Source organism: Dunckerocampus dactyliophorus, chromosome 13 (assembly GCF_027744805.1).
Source record: "Dunckerocampus dactyliophorus isolate RoL2022-P2 chromosome 13, RoL_Ddac_1.1, whole genome shotgun sequence".
NCBI lineage: Eukaryota > Metazoa > Chordata > Actinopteri > Syngnathiformes > Syngnathidae > Dunckerocampus > Dunckerocampus dactyliophorus.
In genome coordinates, this window is record NC_072831.1 from 8,337,077 (window position 1) to 8,358,979 (window position 21,903).

Below are 21,903 nucleotides of genomic sequence, written 5' to 3' on the forward strand. Positions count from 1 at the left end.
CTCACGAGTTGACGAAGACTTCAGTTTCACTGACTCAAAGGTGCTCAACGAAGACTCAAGTTTCACTGACTCAGGGGTTGACAAAGACTGGAGTTGCACAGACTCATGGGTGCTTGAGGAAGATTCAAGTTTCACTGACTCACAGGTCGACAAAGACTTGATTTCCACTGACTCACAAGTACTTGACAATGACTCCAGTTTCACTGACTCACAAGTTGTCAAAGACTCTAATTTCACTGACTCACGGGGGTTTGATGCAGACTGGAGTTTCTGACTTCCGGGTGCTCGCCGAGTCTGAAATGGACTGCTTGTATCGGAGTGCCGATATCGGATATTTGAGATGAAGGTCGATACAATCCGATATTGTTTTTTGTTGCTGACATCAGCCGGATAGCTGATATCAATATCGAAACGGGACATCCCTACCCGATTCACTTCAGTGAGCGACTGGAGTCAGTAAAAAGAATGGAGTTTTCCAATAACGCGCACTGTTTTAGTATTAATTTAACAATACATTTGTTGGGAGCTGTTTCATAGTTTTTGGTTAACTTATTTAGCTACTTCAGCACATAAAAATCTCTTTTCAAAATCTCTTAGCAGGATGCAGTACTCCACAGTAAAAAATAAAATCCAAGAATGTAAAAAATAATCTGTTCCAGGGTCAAACTGGTCATCATGAAAGATTGTTTTTTTTACAGGCAATGTTTGAAGTCGTAACTGTCGAACAACTGTAAAAAGCACTTGCCCACTGTTAATAATAAAAGTACAATAAAGTAAAAAACCTTAAAAGAGTCATTATGGGGGAACAGGAAGGTGGGCTTTTGTTGGCATTGCTGTCATTAATACATGTTTTGTGTTTAATAAGCGTGTACAGCGTATGTCGGATTTACTTATACACGTTATATTTGCGATTCTAGGGTTATCATCACGCCCTTCCTCTTTGCCAACACTAGTACCCTTTCGGCGGTAATGGCACTAACATCCTTCATTTCAAATGTGCATCTCTTTATCAGTGTACCATAATGAAAACGAGTAGGTGTATTGTTTTTCTTCAGACAAGACAGCAGCGTATGAGCAGATAGATGATCTACATTTAACACGCAGCACTAATCTGAGTGCTCACTGGTGGGTGCAGTGAAGCAACGAGGTCAAAACAGACGATGAAAAAAGGGAATTAATACTGTGTAATTCCATAATGTACATGATGATAATATGTATATGTATAAATCTACCCCCTGTAAGGATAAATGTATTGAGGATTAGTGTAGAAACGTCATCCACGAGGAGACATTATGTAAGTATTTGCTCTGCTGGCAAAAAGTCAACATCTAGATTGTTTAAATCCTATCTTGAAATATTTATTTTGCACGCAAATGTATCATACATTTATTTCGCAACACCATGGAAAATGTTTGGACACCCTATACGTCATCTATTTTGGACAGATTCACTGCGAATATCTCCCTCTAGTGGACACAAGCGACACTAAATGTAAAACACATCGGCATGATCGAAGTGGCGTTAAAAAGAAAGTGTAATTTAAAAAATTCTGTCAAGCATCTTAAATTGTTTATTTATCCTCCAGATTGCGTAAATTGTGTACAGTTAGTGTTTTTAATATGAGTGTTTTTATTCTGGGTTATGTTTCGTTATGTCATATTAAGTGTATTTGTCTCCCTCTAGTGGACGCCATAGTAATGCCCGTAAATGTAGACGATACTTCAAATTTTGATATCTATACCAAGTAAATACTGTACAGAGATAGTATCACCGATACCAATACATTTACTTGGACGTTTTTCTAGATAACTGAATGACTTTGTGTTTTTTATTTTTAATATGTTGATCATATTTACAAATATCTAAATTTTTGGCCAAAAAAAATTATTGGTGAAGCATAAAGACATAAATATTGAACCTGTTTTATCATTTATGATTACTGGCTGGTTATAAACTATTGGCTCTTGGAGCTTGTAAACAATATAACGATATAAACAACATATTTAACCAACACGACAAAAAACACATATCTGAGAACGCAAAAGTATCGCTATAGTCACACTCGTATCGACTCGATACCGATTCTATTGTTGTAGTGATCCCACCACCTCTATCAGACAGAAGTGACGTGAAAGAGTGAAAGTTGGACTTAATTATCTTCTGCTTTGTTAAGTTATGACTCGGTTCTGTTCTACTAAGTATGACACGTGCCCCCCCAAAAACATCCCAACGCTGACGATCTTTAGATTTCCGGAGGTACTTGAAGGCAGCACTTAACGCTACATTCCAGGTGTTTAAAAAAACATAGAAAGTGTTTCCAAACGTAAAGCAGACGAGTGTATACCGTAGCAAGGTGTGTGAGGACGCAGGACGTCACAGCCCCCTTCACTTTGGAGGATCTAATCATTAACCTAAACCTGACGGAGGCAGGAAGGTGATCTTTGGCACCGCTTTCTTTCCTTGGCTCGACTTTTTCATTCCTCTTGACTGCCGCAGAGCACATTTATCCTCTTTCACCTTGGCCATACACGTAAGCAGCTGAAGAAGAGAAAGGAAGAAAGAAAGAAAGAAAGAAAGAAAGAAGGTGACTTCTTCCCACCTGAGCAGGTAAGTGCTTTCGCTTTAAAAATGGCTTTGTAAAACGCTGGATACGGCTTTTGTCTTGGTCCCACACGATACTTTTAATCACTTGTTTGCTCTGTTTTCTGTTTTTTAAAGTTAATAATCGTGTTTTATGCATCCATCATTCCGTTTTATTGCATCATAACTGCTCAACACTGATCAGAAAGTGGCAGTAATAATAATAATACTGTAGTATTACTTGCCACTAGATTTTTTTGAACCACTCTCTATTTCTTCTTTGCTATAAAGCACAATTATTATTCATGTGTTTCATATTCCACTTCTGCTAGGTGTCAGCAGTTTATTTCCTGATATACCTGCTTGGTATGACTGTGTAGGCGAGTGATGTTTCCATAGCAACGGTATCAAGTTTGGGCAAAAGTATTGGAGTGAAAGTAAAAATTGAGAGAAGACTAAGCAAGTCAAAAGGACGTAAAAATCTGCCGCCGTGTTGTGTGTTTACACAAAGGTCACCTGACTGACACTTTACCGCCAAACGTCCTCCAACGTGGCGCCATGTCCCCAATGATGGACGCAAACACAGCAATCCACGACGATGAGGGCGCCGCTAAGAAGATGGTGGGCGTGCTGGAGACGTTCCGTAAGAGCATCCGTATGGCGGCGGAGAAGAGCCCGCTCCTGCCTGGACAGAGAGGGTTAAAGGTCAGCGAGTCAGGGTCGGGGCACTCCAAAGCTCCGCCCTCTCCCAGTGAGTAACTCAATCGCACCAACCCTTTGAAATCGTCCCTAATAACGCTTAATAAAAGCATCATCACGACTCAACGGATTTGAGCTCAACAATGCACCACATGTGTGGACAGGTGTGCTTTTACTTTTCCCGGCTCAAACACGTACTGGTTCCGAAATATTGGACTTTTTTTTTTTTAATGAAGACTAAAAGTGAACCCCAAAAAAGCAATATTGTCATGGCCTCACTAGAAGGTGCTAGCACTTAACACCAGGCTTTCATGTCATATATTGCTCACAGCCTCTAGGGGGCACATTTAGATGGTACCTGGGGATTGCTATGATATGCTGTGATGTACCACACGTTTGTCATGGTCACTTAATCACCAAATTAAGGACAGGTAGTCAGCTAATTTTGTCATGTGTCAGGTGTCACGTCCCCTCTGAAGACCGTGGTGGCGCTCTTCCAGACGAAGGACGATGACGGCGAGAAAGGCAGAGCCATGATGTGTTCAAAGACAGGTGTGCACAAACGTCACACTGAAAGTGATGAAAGCCTCCTATACGTTTCTAAACCTCCTCACTCCTCAGAGCCCAACATGGCACCTTTGGACTCCCTCCTGAAAAAGGGAGCATCCATCCGCCGCAGCCTGAAATTTGCCTCGTGGAAGGACAAGAAACAGGAGGCCTTTGTCGGCGTCCAGGAGGGGGCTTCCAAGGAGGAGGTGAAGGAGAATGTAGAAGAAGAGGAAGTGGAAGAGGTGTGGGAGGAGATGGAGGAGACTTACACGCTGCCTGAATTACCTCACACGCCTCTGTCAGGTAACGTGACCTCACTTCAGGCAACCCTGCGGCAGCCATATTGGAAGACGTTGCATTCAAGGCTTTAGGAAATATCAATATCTCACCAATTCACTTTTTAAAAGCCTTCAATAGGCAACAATACTGACTGTGTATTTCAACACGATCAAAACACGTTTGTTTTGCAACGTCCTCAGCTTTAAGGACACAGTGTCCCACGGCTTCTTGTCCCCACCCCCTCCCGCTGTTATCCGTCTGTGTTTTGGCAACATTCATCATGATGGTCGTCTTTGTCCTGGTGGACGCTGCTTTACTCTGTCTCGACATGCTCAGACGCTCATGGTTATATAAAAAAAAGGCAAACCAGTGGTGTCCAAAGTGCGGCCCGGGGGACATTTGCAGCCCACATTTATTGGCCCACGGCACGTTCTAAAAATACAATTAAAAACAGAAAAATGGTGACATTAATAATGCTAACACTTTGTTAGCCTCAGAGCATATCTACGTCAAAATGGCCTCCGCCTCATTTTTATTTTTGTGGCCGAAAAATGTTACTAGTCACTATTTTTGACTGCTACGTTATTGCTTTTATCGGCGCTTGCTAGCTTGGTCTTGTCTGCAGTTTTTGATATCATGGATTGCTTTTACTAAACTAGAAGTTAATGATGAATAATTTCAAGATACCGAAGCTTTTACTAAAATCTAGGGAAGCACAATATATATTTTGTGAAACTTCCTGCTTCTCAACACCGATACCGATAACCATTACGGTTTTTAATGTATGATTATTTTTTAAATTTGGATTTAAAATAACTGTAGTTTATGCACACCTAGAAGTAACAGTGACTCCAACAAAGTTGGATTTGAAACACTGTACCTGTAGATTTGTCCTAACCAAATATCAAAACATCACTACTATTAACAAAAGTGAAAAACAGCGGCGGCTCAGAAGTACAAACCGTGGCTCCAAGTGGTTTACTAGCCGACAAAAGCCGCTATTGTTAACATGATAAAATCACAGATTGCGTTAGGCATCAAATCGACTCCTACAAACTGTTTGCACTTATCAAACGGCGCAGCGATAGGAACGAGCCCCGGGCCCCCGAGTGTTATAGTGATGCCACCGTTTCAGGCGGCTGGTAAGGCAATGAGTTCCCTCATTGCGGAATGTTTGGAGATTTGATGGTACACATATGGTGCAACTAGCACAAGAAATGTCTTCCTCTGAAACAGTGTTTACAGGTGAGTTTCCACCACGTCACATCGTGTTTATCGTGTACCCTGAGAAAAATCCTCCCCCAATTTTTAAAGGGATAGTTCAGACTTTTTGACATGAAGTTGTTGGACATCCCCATCAGCAGCGCAGTGTATCAAAAGTGACTTACCCCCCACTTGGTCCCGTGAGTCCAGTTCTGGTCGGATTTCCGTGACGAGGAACGTAGTTCCGCTTAGTTGCTGGGAGTAAAGAGTTTGGCTTCTCAAAACAATAAGCGTTCAAAAAAGTAATACATTTGCATCACAAAAATGCCTCCTTGAAAAATGAAGACCTCACAAATTGCTTGGTGTTATCCAAGATGGCCGCGGTGCTCCGTCGCGGAAGACGATGCGAGTGTCTTCGTCACATACACAAGAATGCACAGGCGGCAGTGCGCAGGGATACGGCGGGAAACAACTACAATGCCGAGCGATTTGTGAGGTCTGATTTTTTTCAAGAAGGCATTTTTATGATGCAAATGTATTTTCTCTTTTGATTGTTTTGAGAAGCCTAACTCTTTACTTTAATGGCCCGGGCAACTAAGCGAAACTCCGTTCCTCGTCACAGAAATCCGACCAGAACTGGACTCAATTGGGGGGGCAAGTAACTGTTGATGTGCTACACTGCTGGTGGGAATGTCACACAACTATCCCTTTTAATGTCAATCCCAGTTTAATCCAGATTGGATCCATTTTACACATTTGAAAACAATAAAAATGTTAAATTTAGCAACTAAATAGATAAAATGAAGTCCAGTTTGATCCAGATCCAGATGGAACCAAACAATGTTGACCAGATGAGATTTAAGATTTAATTTTCTTTGTTACGTTTACATTGCTTCCAAATGTACAATCTGGATCACATCTGGATTAAACTCCATTTGACATTACAGATTTGAACTTTAAATCATGAGCTCATCCTAATCTCATGAAAAATCTCTTAGCACTACAAAGATAAATCCCAAATTCTTTGACATGTTTGAAGGTTTTTCAAAGTAACACAATAATTACTTTCCTTGGTAACTGATTACATTTATGAAGGAGTATTTCAGTTACTAATTAAATTACTTTTTTGGAAAAGTAACTAAGTATAGCTAATTGATTCGCCCAACACCATGGTTGTAGACCAGATCCAGGCTTGTGTTTAGCAAATATTGCATAGACAGGAAGTGGAACACAAACATTAATGAGAAGGTTTAAGCTTTTTGGCGACAGTAATAAGTGCACTGTGATGTTATGTGTGAACAGTGATGCAGATCAACAAGCTGATCGAGATGGAGGTCCTGGAGGAGGCCCACCTCAACCTGCTGGCCCTGCGCGTGGAGTTCCAGCAGGAATGGCAGCGCTGCGGCCAGGACTCCTCCATGGAGCTAGCCAAAAAGGAGAAGGACCTTAGCATCCTCTACGCCGACCTGCGCCACAAGCTCATGTCCATCGTGCGTACATCCGTCTCCCTCCCCTCCAGGAACAAGGGCCTACTGGTCCACGTGGCCCGCATCGTCCAGGAGGAGGACAAGCGAGCTCAGGAGCCCGGGGGTCTCCAAGGGAGCTGGATGGATGCCTGGAGGGAGGCTGTGGGGGAGGGGGTGAGGGAGAAAGTGGAGAGCATCCATCTGGAGCAGAGCCACCTGAACGCCTCGTGGCTGGCCGTGCACCTGGGGCTGCTGGGCAAGGCCGTGGTGGAGGACCTGGAGATGGTGAAGAGGGACATCCGCTGGTCCTACCCTCCCAGCTTCAGGGTCTTCAGCACCTACGTGGAGAGCTACCACGCCACCATTAGGCAGCACCTCAATAAGCTGCTGCAGCAGGCCACACACCTCAAGGACCTCTACGCTCTGCTGGACTGGATCGTCCACCGCTACCACAGGTGAGTGACATTCTGCCTATACAAATAATAATATCTGAAGAACTGGACTGCTTCATACATCACTTTGCTCTCCCTAGTAGGCTCTAAATATTAGAAATCACTACATCTGCCGACTCGAGATATCACTAGACGAAAATACATGCTTTTATAGACAAAAGTATGAAACTTCAACTCAGCTAGTCGGAATGTGGGAAGCATTTCAAGAAGAAACTTTATTGACTGCATTCCTGGGATCAGGCCTCCTTACCCCCAAACTGCGCTTGGAACACCATCCATCCATCCATTTTCTATGCCGCTTGGCCTCACTAGGGTCGCGGGAATATGCTGGAGCTTATCCCAGCCGACTTTAGCCGAGAGGCAGGGTACACCCTGGACTGGTCACCAGCCAAACTCAGCGCTTGGAACGCCACTTGGAAAGGAGGAAAGGCCAAAAATACATTTATGGCTGCAGGTCTAATGGAATTATTGTACAATGTTCATCCACAATAGAGGTCTTCAGCGTCCCCCGTGGTGCAAAAGGGATGTTTTAATGATGCTCTAATGGTAATGTGTCCCTGGACCTGTTTATGAGCACCACATAACACCCCTATAGTCACCTTTACACTCCTATTATTCTTTGTTTATACCACATCGCTTATGAGCAGGCTAAAGGATCACTGCAGGATACAAGTGACGGCCACAGCTTTAGAGCTAATCACTTAGCCGCCAATTTATTCTAAACTTCAAACGGAGCTTCAAACGGAGTGGGGAAACTATGTCATGTCGGAGATGCCATGGCTAACTCTGTGCAGTGTGCAGGTAATGTGATGTAATGTCATGTCTCATCAATGCTTTGCGTCTTTACTGACGCCTACAGACCAGAATACTACATATGACTTGTCTTTCAATATTTTTTGACTAATAACGGGCCATAGTCAAACACGAAACAGCCATTATTTATTAATTCATTTTTGAAAAACCGCGATAGAGTGTGGCAGCAATGCTCGAAGTGCGATGTAGCGAGGGACGGCTGTGCATGTAAAATGTGGATAAACACAGCTTGTTTGCATTAAAGCTACACACACACACAAAATGCCATGTTCCCTGTAGGGAAACACTTTTAAACTGTCTAAATTACAGCATCAAGGCTAACACACTTCAAATACACAATGGTGGGACACTTACTTAAAATTTGGTTAAAATACAGTATAGTCAAATAGCATAATATGGAATCTTTAAATTGTGTGTCCCTCACTAGTGAGAGGATCATGGGAAGTCCAGCCCTGCAGCCTGACATGAAAGACGAGAACCCCGATCTGCAGCTGGACGAGGACTTCCTGCTGCAGCTGACAGAGAAGTTCTGCACCACAGTGAAGGTGACGTCTCACTTCTACTAATGTCTCCATCAGGTGTTCCAGTCCAGTAGACGGGGACATCATAGTGTGACATCATAGCATGGCAACACAGTAAAAAAAAAAATGGAGGACATCTTTCTTCCTATTTTTTGTTTTTTTTCCCCCATTTTTGGTGACCATTCTCTGCCCACCAATCAACAATAAGCACTATCTAGCTCCGCCCCTTTAGGCCCTACCACTGCGGTTAGTACAGTAGATTCATAAATACACAGGACTTGATGGAAAAGATGGTGATCACATGAGGCGTGGATGTTGAGAGTGGCGTGGCAACTTTATTTCAGCCATGGGAAGGATGTCAGTTTTGGGACACATCATCAGTAGTGCACCTTTGACACCCTCACCAAAGGCGGCCAACTACAGTGTGATCAAGCCTGAGTCTGTGTCCCATGCCCGACAACAGAGATATAGCAAAGTGCTTGATGGACACTTGACCTGAGAGTCGATTGACATTCTTTAGCAACGCCCACTTAGAGACGTCAAAAACATATATCTTTTTTTTTACTCTCTAAAGGAGGAGATGAAAGCTTTTTTGGATCGCCTGATTGAGCTTGAAAACGAGGACATGTGGACCTCCAGACAGCACCCTGACAAAGAGGAGGACTTCTTCAACTCCGACTTCCACATGGACATCTGGACGGTGAGACACCTTCACATCGTAGGACACTGCATTAGGTACACACGCTAATGACCACCAATAGGATAATGAAGAGGATAATGCTGACTTTGACAACGACACAGCAGAACCTCTCAAGTCAGTTGATGTTTGGCTCATATAATTTGATTTTTTTTTTTTAAAGACGACTGTAAACGTCAGCGTACCTTACGGTTACCTTTTTTTTTTACACTCGCACGACACTTAATTATGTTACAGTTAAGCTTTTGCGATGGCCGCACTTGGAACAAATGATTTCTATTTACATGATTTCTTATGGGCTAAATTGCAGCATTAGCGGTTCTACTGTGTGTTTACGAGCGTACTATCTCACATTGGGAGATGTTTCTTATATTTTGATCATCAAGCACAGAAAAAAATGAAATATTCGAAAGGGTTCGTAATGTTGTGGCCGGTGCAGTGTTCCAGTGTGTCCATCAGGGGGCAGCAGAGTAACGCTGCCACGTGTTCTTCATGCGTGAACAGAAAGTGAAAGGAAACGTCGTCAACGCTCGACGCATCGACGCGCAGCTGGAGCAGAAAGTCATAATTTCATGTCTGCAGGAGCTGAAAGATTTCCCAAAAAGGTACTTTCCTCACATAATGAATAAATGAGGAAGCTAACAGAGTGTTTACATACTTTACATCATAAAAGAGGAAGCACGTTTTCCTGGTTGGGAAATTTTAGAAAACCTTCCTGCCTTTACTGACACCGAAGTTGGCCCCTTGCTGGAGGCATCAGCGTCCATCATGGTGTTGATCGCAACCATGTCCCCCGCAGGTTTGATGCCGCCTTCCAGCAGTACTGCTCACCTCTACGTCCTCAGACGCTGTGGAGCGAATACCACGTCACGTACATCAACAGCTTCACCGCTTTACTGTAAGTCACGTGACCGCCCTAATAAGGACACGCATCAGACAAACACCTCTGTGTGTGGGCGATACTCACATGGCAGCACAGTCTGGAACGTCTCAAGAGGTTCAGTGTTTATCATGACCTGACATAAGGTCACGCTACCCGCATGACACGCCAACAATCTGAACTATGATTGGCCGTTGCGTTAAAGTGGAAGAGAAAGTGTCTCCAGAAGCAGTACAGCTGCTGCTGCCACTTCCCAAAGGTTCAGTAGCAGTTGTGCCCAGTGGAACCCCCCCCCAGGGAGTTCTGTGGAAAAAAAAAACCCACACACACACACGCACACAAAATAATAGGGACAGCATGCATGCGTAAAATACCACAATAACGCAAAGCATATTTTAGTCGGGGGTTCTGTAAGTATTTAACGCGTCGCCCACATTCTTTCTTGAGTCTCTTTTCAGCCAAAACGAAACATGACTATAGATTTAAAATTAATATTAAATCGCAATTAATCTAAATGAATTTGACAGCAAAAAAGTTAGGTTAGTTAAATGTTAGTTAAAGAAAGTCAGGACAATTCTAATACTGAAAGGGGCCCCCCAAAATAGACAACACGTGTCAGGGAGGGCCCAATGTGTTTTTTTTTTTTTCATGGGGCCCGGAATTCCTGGTGGCACCCCTGCTAACAAGGAACTAACACAGTTACCAACAGGCTAAAACGCAACTAACTTCAAATGTAACAGATGCCAGTTGGTGTGGCTGTGCATAGTTTGTTGGTAAACGTCACTCCCTGGCGCTTTAAGAGCTGCACTGGACAACGAGTTGGTTGAGAGCCCGTGGATTTTAGGCCGTTGGCTAGCGCTGCTGGACTTAACTCTCAGTCAGTGGGGATGTGTGGATGCGGGTTTGAGTCCAAGAAGGGTGCATGGCTGAACTGCATTCCATAAACGACCAGAAAAAATACAGTTAGCACACCGCTAACATGACTAGAACTCAGGCCCCACTAACCAGCAGTTAATACATAGTTGGTAAACAACAACTAACGAGTATGTAGCTAACCAAAAACAAAAAAAAAACCATCAAATGCACCCAAATAGCAACTAGCCTTTAGGCATATTTAATTGTTTGACATCCTTTATAAAGTGCTAACTGCTAATAACATTGTCATTGTTTCTGCAGACATCACATGGAGGCGTACGAGCACCAGTGTGCAGGTCTTGTGGAGACCCTGAAGAAGGAGGTGATGTGGCTCCTCTACAAGCTCCTGCAAGGCCTGGAGGATCAGTTCAAGGAGGAGGTCAAGGTGTGGGTCTTCTTTGTTTCTTCACGTTCACTGTCCGTCTCTTTTGTGCAGCAATATCAGTCAGAGAGCTCGGGGGGGGGGGACAAAGGAGAAGCAAGTTCCTGTTAGCGGGTAAAGAGGATGTTCAAGAAAGAAAAGTGGTGGTGGATTCCCGTGATGAGCATTTCACAATATGTAACCCAAATATTACAACTCGGTTCTCCTTTTCTTCTATCACAAGGAGTTGCACGGCTAATCTGACACCTTTTTTAATGTAATATATTTATAATATGTAAATATATGTCACCTGATCACACTTAACACTTCATTAGGTAGACCATCTAATGAGATACAATACAGAAAAGTCGGCCTTTGCAAAAGTAATCATGCTCACAAAGAGGTATTTGTTTAATATGTTTAGAATTGTGCTTAAATGAGTGTACTGGTGTTTCTAATATTTTGACCCATTCATGTAGCTAGGTCAAAGGTTAGTGTCTCTAAAAGGTGCAGGTTTTTTTTTTCCAGCCTTACTTGAGGAGGATGATGACGAGGAAGTGGCTCACTAACGACGATGACTTCAATCAACTGTTCACCCGCACCGAGCTGCTCTCACGGCACTGCGATGCCATGAGGCCGCCGCACGGCCAGGTGAGGAAGAGGAAGACATGCTCTCCTAGATTGGTCATACAATAGAGGTGTTTGTTGGAAAATAGCACACGCTTCCTCCATGATTGTTTGTCATGTGCCTGCAATGTTTAGATTGGTGTGTCACGGTGCAGGAGAACCGCGCATTGTTAGAGGACCACCACGCAGACGTTCAGTCAATAGGAGGAAGTGGAGGTGGCACTCAGATGGTGTGATGATGAAGACTCTTTCTCTCTCTCTCACTCTCGCTCTCGCTCTCGCTCTCTCTCTCTCTCTCTGGTGGTCAGGTGCTTGCTGGCCGGCTACACCACCACGTGATGAAGGAGTACGTGGGCCAGCTGATGAAGAACAACTACTCGTGCAAGAACCGCAAACACGAGAAGGCGGCTGCCACGATGAGAGCGCAGTGCTCCAAGCTCAGAGAGCTCTTCCAGGACATGGTAGAAGAAAACAGCAACACTTACACCCATACAAATTTACAGTATATCTAGTCAAAGGTCAACAATTAAAGAAGAAAAGTTGGAGAGACTATAGAGTAGTCTGTGTGCAGCTTGTATGACAGTATAGATGTATGGAAAATGCACAGCCATTATTGTCTAAATAGCTGGCAACACAAAGCAGTAGCAAGATAACTGTCTTGCCTACAGTCAAGCATGGTGGTGGTAGCGTGCGCGAGTGCTGCCGGCACTTGAGTTGCAGCACATCATGCATCTTCTTCCTGACAGGTACTGCAAAGTAGTCACACTTTGTTCCTAGATGTTGGCGACTGAAATTGCCAATAGCGACAAAACTAGCAACCTCTCCTGGTCTTTTGGGGAGATAATTGTGTCTTCCCTACAGTCAGGCTTGGTGGTCGTAGCGTGCATGAGTGCTGCCGGCAATGGGGGGGCTGCAGTTCACTGGGGAGAAAGATGAATTCCAACATGCGCTGTGACGCTGATCCCCTCCCTTGGCAAACTGGGCCGCATGGCTGTTTTTATGACAGTATATCTTGTCAAGAGACGATACTCTTGAAAGCAAACTTGCATGTACACTACCGGTCAAAAGTTTTGGAACACATTTTTAAGATGGTCTGTCACTCTTCCATTGTTAATTCCCTCTTTTCTTGCCACTTTTTGTTGCAACAAATGACTTTCTCCAGTACAATGCTGTTCAACTGATGTCCATGAGGGTATAGTACCACGGTGTGTTCCGAACACTCTTTTTATGCAGACGGAGGAGGTAGTAAGTACTCCAGAACTTGGAACACCTGTAGGAATTAGTTGCACCAGCAGCCAAGGCTTGATCAACCTCCATTTCTGCAGAACAGCTTTAAATTGTTGACCCGTTTTGTGCTCCCTTAAACAGGCCTTGTTGTGTAATTCTGAAATACACATTATTTTTCAGTTTTGGGTAACCTTACCTTTTTTTTTTTTAAACCCCTGGCACTACCTTTTGTATCATTTAAAGCTATTCATTGTACTTGAATGACTTGAATTTCAATAAATAACTGGAAATATTGGGATGTTCTAAAACTTTTGACCGGTAGTGTACTTGAACACTTGAACACAAATGAGGACCAAGATAATTACGTCTTGCCTACAGTCAAGCATGGTGGCGGTAGCGTGCACGAGTGCTGCTGTCACTGGGGAGCTGTTTTCCCATTGAGGGGAAAGATGAATTCCAGCATGTACTGTGACACGGTGAAGCAAAGCATGGTCCCCTCCCTTGGGAAACTTAAGTTAAAGTATATCTTGTCTATGGACAATACAATAGAAAGTATACTTGGATAGAATTTAAAGTAGTCAGTGTACAGCTTGTATACAAGTATACATGTCGTATGCACTAAAAATAAGTCAACACACAGCCATGATTGTCTAAATAGTTGGCGATACAAGCGAGCACACCTCATAGTGAACATGTCCAAATTGTGTCCTTGGTGTGAATATTTAGTGTTAGCATTGTCCACCGTTGTGGAAGTGAACAGAACTGCACAGGTTGTTACTGGAATCTTCTTCTCTTCCATGATGACATCACTAGTGGAGCGGGTCGATGTGAGACACCATGCGCTCCTCCACCTTCCTTCCTTCCACTCGAGGATGCCCCATAGGTGCCCAAATGGGTGCAGGTGTGGAGGAGACGTACTTGAACACTCCATCATTTACATACATACAGATACAAGATGCACGGTAATCAAAGCTGCCATGTGGCCCACTTTCCCAAGGAACGGGGCTGATGTTCTCCTTCACAATGTCACAGTATGTGTTGGAATTCATCTTTACCCTCAGTGTTATCTGACTTGTGTGACATGAATGGCATGCCGTGCTTTATTTAGACATGTCACATGATGCAACTCTGACCATGAAACTTATCCTTCTTCTTGGCAGAGGTCGTCAGAGGAATGGCTCTACCCTGTTGGAGACCGCCTCAGTGACATTATCGGTCAGAAGGACAAGGCGGACATCAAGAACCACCTGCAGTCTCTGCTGGAACAATATCCCGACTTTAGGTACCAAAATAAGCAAACATATACTAAGAATACATAGAACGTTCTAGAACAGTATCCTAATACTTGTATGCTTTACAACCAATTGTACGCCAATTGTCATTGGGGATACGTGGATGAAAATGAAAAACAATTGGCAACCAGACTAGTCTCCAGCATACCCCCACGACCCTAATGAGGAGAAGCGGCATAGAAAATGGATGAATGGATGGATAACGTCGATAGCTTAGCACAGGGGTGTCCAATGTGCAGCCCGGGAGCCATTTGCAGCCCACAGCTACTTATTGGCACATTGTAGAAATAAAATGAAACCAAAAAACCCACCAAAAATGGGGAAAATGCAGAGAAAAGAAGCTGAAATGTTGACACTAATAATTAGTAATAAAACAACGCTTTGTCTTTGGAAATACAGTGTTCCCTCTCTACATCTCTACACCTTTCGCGGAACCCACAGTAGACAATAGCCAGCTAAATATAGAGCCACAACAGTCCTTATTGGCTAAGGGAGAACCAGCCCATTGTGTTCTGCGTCCTGATTGGCTGTAGACCATTGTCAATCAATCTCCTTCGCGCTGTCGCTAGCAAACTGTGTGGGCTGCTTGCTAACCGCCAATAAACAATAGAAGAAAAAGAAGAAGCAGCTCACCGGCTAAATTAATTTTCAAGGAGTTTTAACAAGGATACAAAAACGCTACAGCCGAACGGCGCCAGGATGAAGCACAGTCGGAGGAGTGAATACACGTGAGCCACTACCTCATTGATTGATCATTAAAATTCCAACTAAATTTGAACTTTGAGAGTGTTTAAAATGTGAGCAAATGTTAATGCCTGTCTGAGAAAAGTGTATAAGGTGTATGGTGAGGGGTTTTACAGCCTTAAAACGCATATAATAACTGTAAACAAATAAAGTTGGCCACTTGGCGGATTTCACTTATTGTGGGCTATTTTATACAATTATAAACAAGCTATTATAAACAAGGGAACACTGTGTAGAACTTTTTTTTAGCCTTTTTACAAATGAAAAAATACATTTTAAAATATTAAAGTGGCCTCCCACATCCTTTTCGGTATGGACCTTGGTGGAAAAGATTTGGGCTTCTGGAAAAGGCTTAGTGAATACAGAGCCCTCCAAAAGTATTGAAACGGTGAAGTCATCCATCCATTTTCTATACCGCTTCTTCCTCATTAGGGTCGTGGGGGCATGCTGGAGCCTATCCCAGCTGACTTTGGGCGACAGGCGGGGTACACTCTGGACTGGTCGCCAGCCAATCGCAGGGCACATATAGACAAACAACCATTCACACTCACATTCATACCTATGGACAATTTAGAGTCTCCGATTAACCTAACATGCATGTTTTTGGGAATGTGGGAGGAAGCCGGAGTACCTAGAGAAAACTCACACACACACGGGGAGAACATGCAAACTCCACACAGAAATGCCCACGAACCCAGGTCTTCCCGATCTCCAAGCTGTTACTGTATTGGCCAACGTGCTAACCAACGTGCTAACCACTAGACCACCGTGCGGCCCACAGTGAAGTCATTTCATTTTAATTTTGCTGTAGACTGAAAACCCAGAGCAACATTTCAGCTTTCATTTGCTTTTATTTAAGGTGCTATCTTCTAAGTTGTGCATTGGAACCAGATGGAAATACCTGGAAATAAAAGCTGAAATGTTGCTCTCTGGTCTTATATTCATCTTTGGATGTCAAACCCAAATGTTTTTCAGCAATAATAAAGAAATTGACCTCACTGTTCCAATACTCCCGGAGGGTACCCTATTGCGTCTTTAATGCACAAAATGTATCCAAGTGGCCCCCGCATAATTCAGTGTTTGTGTATATAAGGCCCTCGCTGGAAAAAGTTGGCACCCCCCCTGATGGAAATTTACTGTAAAATAACAAAATGCATTAAAAGATGCAACAGAGAGTCAGTGCAACACGTGTAAAAATAGAAGCTGTTGTTTCCATTTGGAATATTTTGTTAATACCCAGGAGGAAATTACCCAGTTGCACAACTGTGTCACAATCGCTAACACGTGGTTGAGGAGCTTTCTCATGTACCAAGAATGTTAAAAAGAAAGTCACATGTTGCACACAAAGAATGGCACAGCTTGTGTTGCTGCTTCTATAAAGAAAATAAAACGAGCACGCTGATAAATATATTACTAAATGCATAAAAAATTGTTACATAAATAAAACACAGACCCCAAGTTCAGACCACAAAAAAAAAAAAAAGTAGTGTGAGCACAGCCTTGCTCCTTTTGCAATGAAAAACCACCCGGCCAAATACGCCCAACAAAAGCGAAAGAGGATGTGCGTGTGAAAAAGCAAAAAGACATCAGGCAGGCAAAACAGAAATGACAGTTGAGGGAAAACAATACAGAAAAACAATCTGTTCTCCAGAAATGGCCCCCGGGCCGTACTTTGGACACCCCTGAGGTACATAAATGTTATAAATTCAGCCTTTCCAAAGATGATAATGTTGACTTTTGAGAGGTATTTATGTAACAATATGTTTATTATTGTGTCATACAAAGAACTATTTCTAACGTTTTGTTTACATGCCACATTAGATGAGTCATGAGCAAAGATTACGGTAACAATTAAGCAGGAGTTTGGCAGCATTGTGAATGAAACCATTCACTGGAAAGTGGTTAAAGTGGGTGTCAAGTTTTAATTAGATGTAGATCCAAAAAAAGCCCCCAACAACATCACTTAAGGCTTTTTTACCAAAGTGTTCCTGCCTTTAAACTAGTATGTAGAATCTGAGTAGGTAGTAACGTTCAAGTTGTGGCTGGGCCAGACGGCTTCTGAGTAATCACTATGCCATTGCTCCCAAAAGAAGTCATGGAAGGAGAAATAATCTCAAACTGTGGCCATCATAAACACTTTTTATTGAGTTTTAGGACACATGTTAACATTCTTAACAGTAGGGTTGGGCATCGTTTGAATTTGACCGATTCTGCCTCCGATTCCGGTTCCTAACTGATCTCAATTTTTTGGATGAAATGTCTGAACTTCTCCATGATTTTTTTTAATGATATGAACTTTTATTTTTTCATCTTTCGCAAAAGATGTTTACTTTTGAAAAGGTCATGAAAAAAACATCTCCACACCGCTGTTGTTCATGTGTTAGTCAGTGCGTGATGCTGCACATGGGTGCGGAATATCAAACAACTTGTAAAAGGTTTGTCTATGAGCTATGAGGCTGGAGCTACCACATTAGCTCTAGTATACTTTGCTGCCTTAATGTTGGTGTAAGCTATTTTTTATGACACCCTTGTTTTTTTACCACAAGTAAACAGGATGTGGTGCACATTGCTGTTATTTTGAAGACCGCAAGCAGTGTTGTGTGAGTTGAGAAGGTCTCTTGACTTTTGCTAAAAGAGACGTTCCGCGTACATGAATACTTGCATCCTGCATTCGTCCTTTGTTTACAGTGTTCCCTCGCTACATCGCGGTTCACCTTTCGCGGACTCGCTCTATCGTGGATTTTTTTAAGTGCAATTTTGCATGTTGTTTTTTTTTTACAGCGTATGAATGCAGTGTGTTCCAATTCTGTGGTGTATTAGAGCGATCTACCGGTGCTCTGTTGTATGTGTCTGTTATTGTATTGACTACTTCTGCCAGTAGAGGGTGTTGTATGCTCATGTGAGAGTTGAAGCCATGTGCAGCTGGAGTAAAGACGTCATCCCTCACCTGTCTCAGTACTGTATGTGTTTAAGTGCCTGTACCAGCCACAACAGTCATGATTGGCTAAGGGAGAACCCGTGCATTGTGTTCTGTGTCCTGATTGGCTGTGGACCATTGTCAATCAATCTCTTTGTGCGTTTCCTGTTGTGGTCAGTGGTCGGTAGCAAACTAGCTAACCTTGTGAGCTGCTTGCTCACCGCCAATAAGCAATAGAAGAAGAAGAAGAAGAAGCTAACTGGCTTTAGGGCGCCATTAACCATTTTAACAAGGATGCAAGCACACCACAGTCAAAAGGCGCCGGGGCAAGGCACGGTCAGAGGAGTGAAATACGTGTTAGTCATTTAATAATTTCTTGTGTTCAACCTTGTAGGCCAAACATTGTAGCCGCTTCTTCTTTGTTGGTGCTCGCCGGCTTCTTCTTCGTTGATGTTAACTTTATTTCTTCCGGTCGGCGGACTGGGCATCAAAAGTAGGAATCAAAATTCAAAAATTAGAACAATGCCAGGAGAATTGGAATCTTAGTCTCGGTTCCCATCGATGCTCGAGACTCGATGCCCAACGCTAATTGTAAGTCTCTACCATGAATGCACCGTCATCACTTTTCCTGAACCTGATGAGTCTGTGTCGTCCACAGTTCCACACACCTGACGGCCGTGCTGACCTTCCGAGGCCTGCTACGAGGTCGCGAGCACCAGCAGATCCTGCTGAGGCTCAGGCAGCTGAGGAAGACGGCGGCCATCGCCACAGCCTTAAAAGACTGTGACGACAAACACAGGTGGTTCTTCCGCAGCATGGAGGTCACGGTTCACACGGACTGTCTGTCCAACGTCTCCTTCTTCTGCCTGACCTTAATCCGCCACAGGAGATAGTCCCTCTGCACTTTTCCACCTGAGAGACGTACACGTTGGACTAAAAGTGGGTCAACATCTGCTTTGCGTTTGAAACAAAGATTCTTGGGCCAACAGCGTGTTGATGATGATCTACTAGACCCGGGGTCTCCAACCTTTTTTTCTTGTGAGAGCTACTTTTCCAAAATGAAAATGGCTGAGGGCCACTCATTTTTGGAACATTTATTTTCATAGTTTATTTCCACCCAAAAAAGCTGAATAACTGTGTTTCACAAGAACATTAAGAAAATGTTGGTATCCACAACTCACATTTTGTATTAAAACACCAACAGAGAAAATGTGCCCATATTCATTTCTTATTTCAAAATGCATTTCTTTCTGAACTGAAACCAGGCTTGCAGGCGCCTCATGTGGTTGTGGTCATCTTCTTACAACCATAGTTATCTCACTGTTATTTGTAACACTCACTTTTTGATGAGTTCATTGGGTCTTTTTTGTCTCTCAAATTGAATACTTCAGTCAGTACACTTCAATAAATATACGGTGTACACTGTGTACTTAGTTCCTGAATGTGTGAATTCTGAATGAAGATCACAATATTTACTGTACCTCCTTCTTCTTCTCTTCTTTTTAATGGTAAATTGCAACCACCCCACAAAGCACTATTGGCAACATTTGGGTCTGACAGTACTGACAGTGTACTGCATTTTGTCGTACTTCTCAGAAGTTCAAGTATGAAAGTGCACCAATTGAGATGCAGCGTTTGACTTTCAGGGTAGACAGGAAGTGACGTCAGTGGTTCAGAGTTGAGTATCAGCTTTGCGTGGTTAACAAACGCAACAGTAGCCAGTGTTTTTATTAAGGATTATTGCGCTTGTTGCGAGATCATTCAAACCTGCAATAAAAGCCTGTTGTGCCGGTCATCAGGTCCGGTGGTTGTGTGTCTCACCGAACATAACAGTAACATTACTGACACCCAGTGACGAGTGTAGAATACTACATATCAACATCTATCTTTTCAATTCCTTATATTTATATTTTAGTTAATTTCGTCATTTTTATTAGGGATGTCCGATATCATCGTCCCGATATCAGCATAAAAATGTAACATCGACCAGTATCGGTATCAGATTTTTTCCCTATAATAGAAGTTGATACAGCCCTTTAAGCACCAATGTCACAAAATTGCAGCTTTGCTGAAATTGCTGCATCATGAAGTTACCAAAAACCAGCCAATAAAACAACTGTACTCACTTAAGAGTATTGTTACTCTTAACAATTTTACTCAAGAAAAAGATATGTGATCTTACACATATTGATATAAGTATCGGTTGATATCGGAATCTGAAGTTGAGAGTTGGGCAATATCGGCATATCGGTTATCGGCAAAAAAGCCAATATCAAACATCCCTAATTTTTATGGTTGAAAATGCTTAATTTGCTCTAATATGCATATTTGTTTACTCATATTAGGCTGTATTCAACCATGAAACAGCATAATGTATTAATCCATTTTTGAAAATAAAGCAAAATTTGAAGCGCAAAGCGGTGAGGGACGACTGTATATCGTTTTGGGAGACATTTCCAAATCGATATTCTGAGGAGCAAAAAGTGGAGCAAGAAATTGATGAATGATTCAACCCTATTGAATTTTTAACATCTTTATCGTTTCGGAGTTCAAGGACTGATTACTATTAATATAATAAAAATACACTGAGAATCTCCCCCATTAAACAAAACACTGTATTTCCCCAAGATGTTTCTGGTTTTTATCATGAAAGCTGTCATCTTGAGCCATTCTTCAACAGGAAGTGGAGTCATGTGATGAAATGTTGGAGACCTTCTGAGTTGTTTTTTTTATGGTTGTCTTGCAAGTGGTGGTTTCTACGTCTCTTTTCTGTTGTTACTGTCATGACTTAAAAACAAGTCCGCTTTAAAGGGAGAGATGTTTTTGCAAAACAAACTGTAAATATTAACAAAGCGCTTCCCCCTATGATGGCACTGATTTAAAATGCAATATGATAAGTCATGAATCTGTGTGAGAGTTCCTGCGGCAAGGATCTGAAGCGGTGAGGCCATCTGAGAGTGTCACTTTAGATAATAAAGCTCTCATTTCCTGTAAATTCTGCTGGCTGCCTCGGGCCCCTGCCACCATTGCTGCTGAGGTTGGACGCAGTAAAAAAGTCATTTGAAATTTCTTCAAAGGTTATGGAGCAAAAATGTCAAGTGGTAGACCCCCCAAAAAATGGCACCAGCCCTGAGCCGGTCTGTTAAAACAAGGGACGATCCTCAGCCCGAATGAAGGTTGTTATGAGTGCCGAGTGCAGTCTAATAATCATCAGATGGCATCTGCGAAGGAAGGGTTTTAAGAAAAAAAAAAGTTTTCTTGAACGCCACAAAATTGCCCATTTGTGACATTGAAAGGTGGAAGAACGCTTTATTCTCTGATGAGTAAAAAATGCAACGATGACGGTCCTGATGGCTTCCAACGTTACTGGCATGACAAGGAGATCCCACCTGAGATGTTTTCCACACGGCACAGTGGAGGGGGCACCATCATGATCCGGGGTGCTTCTTCCTTCAATGGATCAATGGAGATTCAGGTGGTGCAGGGGCGTCAAACGGCAGGTGCCTATGTGGAGATGTAGCAGGGGGAATCACTCATGTCTGAAGGCCCTCGTCTGTGTGGTAATGACTGGATTTTTCAACAGGACAAAGCTGCGGTTCACAATGCCCGCCTGAGAAAGGACTTCTTCCAGAGGAATAAGCTCACTCTTTTGGACCATCCTGCGTGTTCCCCTGATCTAAA

General features: G+C 42.9%; 1 protein-coding gene across 1 annotated transcript; it reads left to right on the forward strand.

Moving 5' to 3' along the window:
* The first annotated feature begins 1,989 nt into the window (after positions 1 to 1,989).
* On the forward strand, positions 1,990 to 19,771 carry exoc3l4 (exocyst complex component 3-like 4). Its single transcript, XM_054797587.1, has 14 exons — positions 1,990 to 2,607; positions 3,092 to 3,331; positions 3,739 to 3,831; positions 3,901 to 4,131; positions 6,613 to 7,231; positions 8,469 to 8,586; positions 9,137 to 9,262; positions 9,764 to 9,864; positions 10,059 to 10,157; positions 11,316 to 11,439; positions 11,944 to 12,066; positions 12,351 to 12,503; positions 14,430 to 14,551; positions 18,881 to 19,771. Exons 2-14 carry the CDS (start codon positions 3,139 to 3,141, stop codon positions 19,113 to 19,115), a joined length of 2,337 nt encoding a protein of 778 aa, XP_054653562.1. The 5' UTR covers positions 1,990 to 2,607; positions 3,092 to 3,138; the 3' UTR covers positions 19,116 to 19,771.
* The last annotated feature ends 2,132 nt before the right edge of the window (positions 19,772 to 21,903 follow it).